Here is a 12,540-nt window from a genome sequence, read left to right on the forward strand (position 1 = left end):
ACATTTGAGGATGTTTTTAGACATTTTTGTGGATCTTGATGAAAAAGATCACTCACATTTTAGGAGAGTGATATTTAATATTTATGAGTGTGTAAAGTTAAGTGGAGCTTGTTTGAATTTAAATGTCAGGCTTTGGCAGATGTGTGCACTCTACTGAGTGCCATTCTAGAGCAGAATATAGTTTGTGGGGATGTGTGAGTTACAAACACAGATCTTTTCAGTTTTTCTATTTTCTGCTGTCTGCTCTTTGGTAATGTGCAGCTTTCATATCAGAAAGAAACTCCCTAAGTAGCAATGTGGGCACCAGCTCAGCCATGTGGACAAACAACAGTATGTTAACTGTGACACTACCTAAGAGGCTGTTTTTATACCTGTTTATCTCAAACCTGTGAACAGCTTTCAGGGAATTTGTGGAAAGAGTTAAACCGTGAGCCAAAGAACAAATGTAGATGTTTTTGAAAATCACTTAAATGAAAAAATGATGAAAAAACAATGTGATGCTGATAAACTTCTTTTGTGAACAACAAACTAATAACAAATGTAGAAGAGAGTGAAGCTCTTTAAATACTTTGCAATTCAATGTCTTGTAATAGTCGTTTCCTCCCCTCCACTAACAGAGAACATGGATTTAGCATTTTGAGTGAGTCAGAGCTGAACAAAGTGCTTTGGGCATTTACATCTGCTGATGTTGCCAAGATGAGGATCACACACTGGATTACAACCTTTGTCGTCAACTTTCCAAACTACAACATATGAAATTTTCCATTTCACTACTCCCCCACACAGACATACACACACAAACACACACACACACCCAAACACACACAGACACACACCCCCACACACAGACACACACAGACCTCTCACTGTTGTTTCATTTTAATATGTATTTTATGCCTATGTGTTTTGAGTGCTATTGTTATGAATTGTTGTTATTATTCTCATGCTGTGTTTGCTGGAGGCTGAATACTCTTCCATAAACAACAGAAGTTCCAAGAATTTATTTTCACAGCACGTTGTCTTTTCTCTCTTTCTTATTTTTATTGTTGGATGATTTTTTCTTATCTTATCATCAAGTGTAGAGTCTAACATTATACATTCATGATGTGGAATGGAGTGGAATAAACTAAAATATATTTTGCTAAAGCTATCTGTTGGCTCCCTTTAATAAGGACGACAAGAGGTGGATGTGATGAGGCGAATTAAGAACAATGAAAAGCATCGGGTGATTATAACTTCTTTATATTCTAATCATGCCATTTCATAATGATGAATGGCAGTAGGACTTCATGATCCTACCATACGATCATAAATCATTTTTTGGTTTATATATTGATATCATATAATCTAATGCCTATAGGCTTTAGACTGTCTCTCAGACTTCAGAATGTATTTAGGTTGAGCTTGACCCAATCTGCTCTAAACTTCGTCCATGTGTTATTGAAATCTTCTGATCCCTGCATCACTGATCATTGACTATAAAGGAAAACTGTAAAAGGCTGATTAGGTTCATGAAAACTGCTTGAAATTGTGCCGAGTCTCACAAACTGAAAACTAAACAGAAAAAAAAAAGATCATCATCATTTACCCTTCAGACAACATCTTCTTGACCCTCTCCTTCTCTGCCGTCAGCTCCACTTCGGCGCTCTTACTGCGAAACAGCTTCTCCTCGCCCGGCCCATTAACGGTCAGCAGCGGCGGCGAATGTCGCTCCTCCGACAACTCCTAGATCAACGACAGAGGAATCAACAGGATGACATGAGCACTGTTAAACAGTAGAAAAATAAAAAGAGCTGCAAAGAATAAACAATTAATCCATTCAGTTGATAGGAAATTTATCAGCAACTATTTTGATGATCAAATCATTGTCTTGAGTTGAACTTGAAGTTTGCCAATTTGGATCCACAACACAAACATGACTGAGCAGATATCAGAGTTTGGCTAAGAGGTCCCGGCCTCTCGAGCAGTTCACAGACCCGTCAGCGTCTCTGCTGTGAATTCAGACCTGTCATCAGAACAAAATGGACACGACACAGCAGCATGACAGGACAGAGCTCCTGTCAGCGCTCGACACTTTCCCATCTGGGCAAAAAGGATCCACGTCGAGCGAGCAGCCATGTGTGGAGCCCAGCTGCCTTCTTCTCAAACACAGATCTGATTCAACAGATGAATGAACAGCTCCAGCTCTTTCCAAAGGTTCATCCGGGATGTTTGTGCACGTGTAAAATTGTTTGTCATGGCTGTATTATAACATAAGAAATTAAAATCATTTATTTCTATTGAGATTTTTGTCCTTTTTGTCCTTTTCATATCTTTACCGTGCACCTGCTGTTCTAAACAAGATCCTAACAAATTGATAATTCATTTAAAACTACAGAACCTTTAGATCATCATTACCTCCAACAAGATGGTTGATGGATGTTTTCATCTTAATTTCTGTTTGTCTGACTGTTAGTTAGCAGGACTGCACAAAAACTACAGGACGGATCACCACAAAACTTGGTGGAAGGATGTGGTAGGAGTCAGGAAAGAGCCCTTTAGGTTTTGGAGGTATGTGCTCTACTGAGTGTCATTCTAGTTAATACTAAAACTTTTAAGAAGTACTTGCTAGATTTCTGACTTGATCTTCATGAATAATCAGTTGTATTGAGCAGAGACTAGACAGTTTGATTAAAAAAGAACACAACTGATCTTTAGTTGGGACATTTGATGGATATGCAGAATGTTCTCCTTGCTCTTCGTTCACAGCCTGGTTATTACATTTGAAGGTCAAGTCTTATACACAAGAGCAGCAGCTTTTACTTTTTCTTTTTAACTTGGGTCATTAGAAGTATCCTCAACTATAAAATAAAGGTTAAATAAACTGAATGGTGACACAGTATGAGTAGAACAATTCCTCTTCCTCTAGTGTCATAAAGAGACTTTGAAAGTGACATTGCAGAATGCAGATGGCTTGACTCCAGCCTGGAATTGTCAAGTCTAGCTAATGTGCTTTGATATTTTCCCTCCCTGCTGCCCAGAAATGAGTTCAAGCTTCCTTTCACACAGTTTTCTAAACCATTTTCTTCAGTTTGAGGCTGTGTGTGTGTGTGTGTGTGTGTGTGTGTGTGTGTGTGTGTGTGTGTGTGTGTGCGCGTGCTCCATCTCCCTTTTTAAAAGCGTGCAGATGAATTAGCTCAGGCACATTTCTGCCCCCCGTTGCCTTCTGTGTTTGTCTTCCTGCATAGAAACCTGAGCTTGTCAACGAGTGATTGCCTCAGTGAAGCATTACAACCCTGCACTTACTGCAGGAAAAAAGCTTGTATTATTAATTTTAGGTTGCCTGGCTGTATCCCACTCGCTCCCCTGAGGACCCCACTTAATTATCTGCCCCTCATCAGCTCTGTCTGTCCTTACACATGCACATGTCAATAAAACACACAGCGGACGCCACAAGGTGGATGAGAACTGTGTCCAGGAGAAGAAAGCAGAGAGGAGGGAGAATCAAAGCCGAGGCAACTCCAGTCCAGGCCCCGAGCCGACGGATCGGCTGAGCGTATCCCTGAATAATTCATACTGTGGGTCATGTTTAAGTCATAAATGGGATTACAAATTTACAGCAGTTATTTTTTTCTGCATGTTGTTCACTAACAGGCTGAGAAGAAACAAGGCAGAGACATTAGAGCGCAAACATGCAAATAACCATCTACTCATTAAGAGTTTACAAGAAGAATTTTCAATTGTTTAAAGGACATTTCTGTGTATTTTCTGCTCTTCTGGATAGAAAACGTGCAGATTGAATCACATTTACAGTTGTGATGCTGGTGTCACTAACAAAGGTTTTTTTTTTCTGACAGGAAACACCAGCTCTGTTCTGAAGCAAAATTTGTTCAGCAGCCAACTTTGATCAGACTCCAGGTGAATTATTAAGCATGAAAGTCAATGCAACACTACGTCTACGACACCGCAGTTGCTTCAACAAAAGATCTTTGTCGTCTTTGTGTTGCTTTTTTTATTTGCAGGAGTGTGTTTTCACGCACCTGGGAGAGCTGAGAGGCGAATGATGTTTCCCATGATGCATCAGGAAACACAGAGAAGGAAGGGGATATGAGGAGAAAAAACAAAAACAGTCATTAAATAATTAAAACCATGCATTAAGCACTTTTATTATAATCAAATACTGATCCGTCCTGTTCCCAGCTCGTCAAAGCTTCACTGTTTTCAACATTCAAGCTCCGCTCGGGATTTGGTGGATTTGAGATCTCTGGTTTGTTTTGACTTGAAAGAGGAAGAGGAGGGTAACCAGCAGAAACAGTGAAGGTTAAACAGACGATGAAAACAAACTGTATCCACAGAGGAGGACGAGATCCGAGTCCTGCCCACACTGTTTGACTGACAGGTGATATCCAATGGAAACGCATCATATACGGAGGCGGAATAAGAACGGAGATGGAATAATTTTCACCATCAACAAAGTGAAATATGAGAACACCTCAATACAACCTGTGAAAGAAATGTGCATTTAGAGAATGTGTGTGTAGTTTTTTAACACATCAAAGCAGAAACTTCATAAAATGTCGGGGCGAGGATTGTAATCGATGGGATCCTGCAGATATGTAAAATATTAAGCAGCTGTCCTGAGAGCTTTCATCAGGAAGTCTCTGCACCACATCTCCGCTACATCTACACTAGTTTACTTATTTATCTGAGCTTTAGTCCATTTGCTCCCAAAAGCTCCTGTTTCTACACTCTAGTGTTTCCAGACCACAAACCTGATTTACTTATTCATGTGTAAATGCATCAGATACATGCTCATAGGTTTATTTTGCACCTGTACTCCACCACCCACACACCCACCCACCCACCCACCCCCACACACACTAAAATTTAATGATTTATGTTATGGGGTTTTACTTATTGTCCCCATAAGTAAGACGGGTCCCCATAATGTGACGGTGTAAACCACCGGCCTGTGAAGGTGGAATCATCTGGCGCTGTAAAGGTTTCAGTTCATCTTTACATTTAAACTCTTTGTAGAATTTACATTTACAAATTGTTGTATTGAAGACGTATTGTCACTCCCACATATCTGCTCTTATCTTCCTGTAACAGCCAGAAGGAGTTTGTCTGATCCCTCCTCGTTTCCCTCCTGATATCTGTGATTTTTTTTTATTTTACTTTACTTTGATTTCAACAAATACAGGATGTTTTGGGGGAATTTTCTGAAATTTTCTGAAAATAAAAAAATTACTTATATTATCCATGCTGGCACATATAAATAAATTACTTCAGATGAACCAGATTAAACTGTCGCAAGTAGTATAGTATAGTAACTTAAATGTATCCCAATAGTTAAATATTTTTATGATCATGTATCATCTTTAATCTTGAGGATCATTATTAATTCCACCAAGGAAACCAAAAACATACCGACTGGATTAACATGAAACTTGGTGAGTGGTTGCAGTATGTGTCAGTGAAGAACTCATTCCAATTTGGTGCAGATTCAGATCTGGGGGAGGATCCAGGATTTTTTTTCCACTCTCTTTAACACTGTGTGTTTTTTCGTTGAATTTTCAGAGAATTATTCATGAATCTTGATGAAAAGATTTGAACATATTTAGGGGGTAAAGTGTGGTTTCTGATTTAAATGTGGTTTCATAGGGGTGGAGGGTTTTCAGCTGCTGGATGGTAACAGATAGAAACCTGTGACTTGCACCAAAGAGAAACATAATGTGGCCTTAGCTATAAGGCCTGTTTTAATTGAAGGGGCGTTGGTGGAAGTCTGTGTTTGAGTTCTTTGTATAACACAATATCAAGGCACTTATCTTAACCGGGTTATGTGTTGTATTCCCACTGAGACCACCTTTTTTTTTTCTTTGCACAAACCTCTCATCTATCATTGCACTTTGTCAATATGACAACGTTCTCTCTGTGGCTGTCGCTTCATCTTTATCTCGCTGACTTCACCAACTCCTCCTCCGTCTCTGAGCTCTGCAAATACGCCTGAAAGCCAGAGCTTTACTGCCTGCAGATCCCCAGCTGCCATCCACATATCACAGTTAGTGCTTGCTTTGTAAAGCCTGAAGCTGAGTAGATACAGTTCTGCAGCACTGTGGACTGCTTACTAACCAGGGCTGCTGCTGACCAGCTGGATGTGATACAAACTACACTGATACACTGAGGAAAAGAAAAAGCTTCTCTCCAACATTTCTCTATGTTTGTTAGTTTATCATCTTCAGGAGTTGATGGAAATATGTGCAGCTCAGTACAGTATCAATACCCTGAGAAAACACAGATGTCAGTCTCCCTGCATTGAGAAAAACAGTATTTATTAAAAGTTTATTGTTATATGTCAGCCACTGGAGAAATGTTGTTTAATTTCTGCTCTGAACCTGCAGTTGACCTTCTCTGTATTGAAGCTTGGCTTTGTGTTCTCTCTGCTGCACTGAGTAAACAGACAAGACAAACAATCAGCTGTTTTCTGAATGTCTGAGCGACACTCTGCTCAGTGGCTCTTTGTTAAGATTTACACACAGTGGACTCACAAAGGCATTAACAAGCACCACTCTGTTTGGAATCTGTCACAACAACGACGACGCAGACTCTTAATACTGCAGAACTAACTAATAGACGAGACTGACTGCTGTGAGGCCTCCTCAGAGCCAATGTCTGACATTATTTCCTCTGCGTTTGTAAAATGGAATCAATCACATCCTTGATTTGGTCTTTATTAGTTGTGTAGTTATTGTGAACTGACCCAGTAAATATCACTCTTTTAGTGTTAAAAGGTTTATATTTGATCCAGTTTTAATTGTAATTAAGGGAGTGCACAAAAGGATTTTATACGACATATGTACATTCTGGTTGCTTCTACCTAAACTTTACATTGATTGGTTTGTAGACGGGCGTGTGTCTGGCGTCTGCTTGTTGTTTTCAATGTTGTATTCACTTTTTAAAAATTAAAGTGAATACAATACAAAGTGGTTTACCTGGTTTATTTCACTGCCACTGTAATATTAATGTTTTTACTACTAGCAAGATGATTGTTGTCGTTCAGACATTATGTCGAGGATTACAAAGACTACAAGCAATCCTTAGAGCTGCTTCCACTTCTTACTCTTCTTCTTCAGGTTCCTGCAATTACTCCAAAAGTTGGAAAAATCCCCAAAAACTGGAAATGATCTGAATCATGGTTCAGTTTGATCCAGACTGAGACCACTTCTTTTGGTCTGTGGTCCAAGGCAGCTTTTGCACCTGTAACTTCTGGTTTGGATGAAAAGTCTGAAGGTCCGAACCAAATGAGGTGTGAAAGTGCAGCTATTCTGATCAGTGGAGGGAAACTTTTACCTCTGAACCTCAGTTATCAAGTTCAGCATGAAACCACACATGCTGGCAGAATAAAAGCCGGCCATTGTCCTTTCAGCAGCAGCAGCAGCAGCAGCAGCAGCAGCTTCCCTTCAATTATAGATGAATCAGTTCCTTTCCCACCCTCCTACCCCCAAATCATCCCTCATTCTTCTTCCTTTCAGCCCCGGCCATTACTGCCCCTCTGAACACCTTCAGCGCCGGCGTTCTTTCCCGCTCCCACCCTCATTTGTCATGCAGGAAGTCTTTTAATGGAGTTAACCAATGGGAGGAATAATGGAGTGGCCAGACGGGGATCCATCTAATCCCTCGTGTTTCTGTACATCTTCTGTACAGAAACGCAGCCACTGAGCTCGTAGTTGTACAACTGCTCTGCTGTCATGTTGGCCCGAGGGGCGTTCAAGTTTTATCATTACAACTCAACCTTGTTGTGCATCCTTATGTAAGGTTGTGTCCAGACATGGGGGTAATTTTGAACTTTTTAATTTCTTTAATCATATATTTTTTAAGAAGGTACACTTGTAATATGTTATTTTCAGACAAAGGTGTGTTTTTGTTACCTATGTCTTCAGACAGTTGACTTTTTTACTCCCATAATGGTCAATCAAACCATATATTTAAAAATAAAAGTTACATCTCATCAACATTAATTCAGTAAGCTGTTTGTGTCGTGCGGGTCTCTGACGTGTGAAATCAGAATCCCGTGAACGAAGGTGAACGAACCTTATTTATGTTGCTGAAAGCATCACAGATCTCAGCAGCAATGTGTTCAGAAGCAATGTCCCAGTTACTGAGGATTATACACAGATTTCTCTTGGGGGGGAAAACTGTGTTTTTTTCTATTTTTCTTTCCGCTGGTAAAAAAAAAAGTTTCCAATGAAAACTGTTCACAATGAGGACTTTTGGAAAGTGAGTTTCCAGGCCAGCGAATGAAAAAAACAGGAGCTAAATTGTTATAAAGTCATTGATTTAGCACAGAAACAAATGGACCTTGGGGCATGAATGATTAACCTCTTTGGTGTTTTTGTAAGATTTGTTAAGATGGGGCATCTTTTTGATATTTCTGTTTTGGGGAAATGGACACAGAAAGGTTTTATGAAAGTGCAGGAGTTCTTTACCTGTGGAGCTGCAATGCTGAGTGCAGGGTTGGCCAGTTCAAACCTCTCCTGGGATTTCTCTCTGGCCAGACGAGCCGCCTCCTTCACCTCTTTAAACTGCTCTGCAAACTGTAGGTGGAGGGGGAGAGGAGCCATAAGTCACACTGTCACCTAATGTGTACAAAGATAACCTTAAACATCAGCGCTGCAACACACACACACACACACACACACACACACACACACACACACACACACACACACACACACACACACACACACACACACACACACACACACACACACACACACACACACACACACACGCACACACACACACACACAAAACCTTCCTTCAGGTCCTGTATGTTTATAATGATGTTGTCACTTTAATGGTTGTTCTCTTCTCATGCTGCTTCACTCCAGAGGAAAATTAAGAGGTTTAGATATTGTTTAATTTATTGTCCAGGTACTGTGACCTCTGTCTCCCTTAGAGGACAGAAATATAGTTAATGCAACTAATTCTGCTGTTGAAATAACAGCTTGTTAAAAAGTAGAGCTTGTTTTATCAATTTGTGTTAAGTTTATGATTAAACGGTAAAATATCATAACTCAATAACATTTATTTGTCATAGAAATGAATCGTATCAGTATTGGAATGTTTTTTTTAACTTCCTAATAACTACTGAATGACAGAGTATTTTGTTTTTTCGTTGCCATAGTTTCAGTGAGGGATGTTCACCTGCTGCAGCTGCTGCTCGGTGGAGAAGCCCAGGCCGTACACGGTGTTGGCCCGGCTGTCCGCCCACTGGCCAAACTTCTGGGAGGTTTTGGTGAAGGTCATGTTGGGGGTGATGGTGCTGTTGATGATAGCCTGGCACCACAGGGAATAAAAGAAATTACATGAATTCAAATAGAGTGGATCAATTGTCCTGAGAGGAAAAGTGGGACATTGTGAGAAGAAAATTAAGGAAGGAGAGTGATAGATACTGAGGTTAACCCCAAACAGGAATTCACTGAAAGTCATGGTCCGACTCAAAAGCCCTTTTTCCACTGGTCAAAACCCACAATACCACCAACTACCACCTGGCTTTTGTCTGCAATAGGAATGGATTCAATCGTTCAGCTCAGGTCAAGAGCTCTGCAGTCGACAGAGAATTCTATTGACTCTGGCTCCGATCGGAGGGAAAAGAAACACATGCGTTTGTGATGCACTGGTGGGAAAATCAGGAAACTCCTCTATTGACAATATGAAAGGAGCTAATAACATTTTTTTAAAACACATACAGCCTATTATTTTGGGTGTGAAAGTCCGTTTGGTTTTATAGTGAGTTAACAGCTGAGACTGGCGATTGGTAAAGTGTCTCTATCTGCGGGACGTTTCCATCCCCTGATTGCAACTCTGGCTCCAAATGCACAAGATGGCAACGTTCGTATCCAGGATGTTTTGGCTTCATTTCTGGATAGTGGGAGGAAGAAGAGACACGTCGTCTATCTCTCGTCTAACTGGGACATAGACTAACAGGCTCTGTAATAACTTTATGGACACTATTTTTTCAGAAGTGCAGATGAGTCAGATCTTAGAGAGGACTCTGTTTCTGTTTTAACTAGCCGGTGTTCTGCACGTGTATTTATCTGCTGCACTGAGACACGTGCATTTATCACACTGTAAAAAAACAACCTGTTTTCAAAGGAAGGTAATTTTCAAGGACAACCAATCCACAATATCCAAAGCCAGCAGAGGAGAATATACATAATTCCTGCCACATTTAAATGTCGAATTCATTACAGCACTTTGTTATTTTTCATTTGTACTTGACCAGAAAATATGCTTATTTCCACTGATTATGAAGAGGTCAACTGTGCAGCAGCTTGTTACATCAAACAGGTGCTGAGGACGCTCATTAGCAATAATAATTCAGTCTTTATGTTGTACTGACTGTAACATAGACAAGTTACATTAAATGACGCAGAACCCAGAGCCATCGTTGTTGTATCACGTTCAGTTAAATACATCGAGCAGATAACGACCAGGCAACACAAAGAAAGACAGTTAAGTGAAAAGGTTTGTTGTAGGGAGCAATGATCTGCTCAGAAACAGAGTTTTAAGGGGATTTGTTGCCAAATGTAGATTTCATTAGTCTCTCCTCTAATGTCAGTAGAATAAACTGGCACATGTGGCAGAAAAGAACAAAGCACAGTGTTTTCTCTGAGTTTCAGTTTGGTGCCAACAAGATATACCATTAGTGCCTTAATGTTGTTGTGGATCTGGTATTACCCACGTGGACGCCTTATAAATATTCCGCTGACAATGTGCATATTTCACAAATACAATCTTTCATGCAAAAGCTAAAAATAGATCTATTTTTTATTTTCAGAACCTCGGGATACGATGCAAAATCACATGAAAGTCAGGATGATAATGAAGAGCCAAAAATACTTCATGACAGAATGTTGCTGAATGCAACAAGCTGCAGTTTGTGAGTCAAAAACTAATTAGACTTTTGATATATATACGTTGTATATACTGTATATCTATATCTATATATCTATAGATATAGATATATAGACGTTGTTTAAAATCATTGCCTTTGTGTGATACATATGTGTGTGTGTGTGTGTGTGTGTGTGTGTGTGTGTGTGTGTGTGTGTGTGTGTGCATTCATGTGCGTTGGGCTCTTACTTTAGTCCCACCCACGCTGATGATGCGGTAGACGCTGCGGCTGGCATCGTAGAAGAAGGACACGGTGACGGCGTGTTTGCTGGCCGGCAGCCAGTTGCGTTTGGTGGCCGGGTCAATCTGGAAGACATGAGCTCTGGCACTGAAGATGGGCTGCTCCCTTTAAAGAACACACAACAGAAAGACATTAACACATTAACTTGACGCTGCTGGTGACTCAGAAGAGAAGAGACGGTTTCAGTTGTCACACTCTGTCTCTTTAGCTTTGGTGAACATGCTGACATGGTTATCAGATAGATAATTTACTAATTTACTAACAACAATGTGCAAACCAGAAGAACACACACTTACAGATCAGCCATAAAAAACATGACATCTAAACCACATGATGATGCACAAACATAGATACTTGCAAATGTAGGAAACAGCATTTGCAAGTATAACATTAAATAATTAATATATAATTAAATCAAATTAAATATTTCACTTTTTAACTCCAGATCTGAAAAAAATAAATACTACACACATCCATCTGTGACTGCAGAATTTCTCAGATGCCCATTTCACAACCTGAATGATGAATTTGTGCTCATTTAAAATCTAATTTGTAAGTCGTTGTTTTCAGGCGGACAGACACAGGCACTTTTTAGACACATTCAGTACTGACAAAAGCGAGACATGTTTGTTATGCAGCCGGCTGAAGGTAAATCCTGGAACACAAAATAAAGGTATCAGCGGGACAATATTTGGACAAACCAGAAAGCAAGAAAACATGAGGCTTTTTCCCGATGCTGAATTTCTTTTGATTAATTTGCCTAAAATTGGCATCGGCTGCTGTTGACTTCCATTACTCTGAGCTTGTTATCGTCCCACGAGCTCCTGCTGGCAGCGATGTAGTAGAAATCTCTTGTCTATAAAAATGGCTCTGTGTCCTTTTTGAACTAAAACCTATTTCACAAACATTTTCTTTCAAAAGCTTCTATATTTATAGTTAGTGGCAGCCAATAGTGGACTTAACAAATATGTAAAAATGTTTCAGCTCATCAAATAGGCCTAAATAAAAGGAGCTGCAGGAGCCATTACAGGGACAGGGAGGGATTTATATCATTTTTAAGAAAACAAACCATCCACCAAAAAGGACTGATAATAATAGAGCAGAACAGAACCAGATGAGTGTGGGCACACGTGTACATTATTTCTACCTCTGCCAAGTCTGTTTATGTTTGTTGGTGTGTTTGATTGTTTGTGAGCAAGAATTCTATGACTATCGGAGGGATTTCCTCGAAACTTGGTGGAAAGATGTGTTAAATTAAGGTTTCGGATCCAGGAACTTTTGAATCGCTTTCTTCAACATTGGACGTTTGTGTTTTTGGCATTTTCACTGATTTCCCAGCGAATTTTCATGGATCAGGCACA

At 39.9% G+C, this 12,540-nt stretch overlaps 1 protein-coding gene across 4 annotated transcripts in view; it reads right to left on the reverse strand.

Moving 5' to 3' along the window:
• Positions 1-12,540, reverse strand: part of homer3b (homer scaffold protein 3b) — a 36,306-nt gene that overhangs the window by 8,998 nt on the left and 14,768 nt on the right. For 2 of the 4 annotated variants that reach the window (XM_020098443.2, XM_020098444.2), the window contains 5 exons: positions 11,128-11,284; positions 9,187-9,318; positions 8,466-8,573; positions 4,020-4,028; positions 1,589-1,725 (listed from right to left, as the gene is read on the reverse strand). In XM_020098443.2, coding sequence (XP_019954002.1) covers positions 1,589-1,725; positions 4,020-4,028; positions 8,466-8,573; positions 9,187-9,318; positions 11,128-11,284 — 543 coding nt within the window. The remainder of the gene's footprint in view (positions 1-1,588; positions 1,726-4,019; positions 4,029-8,465; positions 8,574-9,186; positions 9,319-11,127; positions 11,285-12,540) is intronic. The other 2 variants (XM_069522741.1, XM_069522742.1) reach the window with 1 other exon arrangement.

This window comes from Paralichthys olivaceus, chromosome 3 (genome assembly GCF_024713975.1).
Source record: "Paralichthys olivaceus isolate ysfri-2021 chromosome 3, ASM2471397v2, whole genome shotgun sequence".
Lineage (NCBI taxonomy): Eukaryota > Metazoa > Chordata > Actinopteri > Pleuronectiformes > Paralichthyidae > Paralichthys > Paralichthys olivaceus.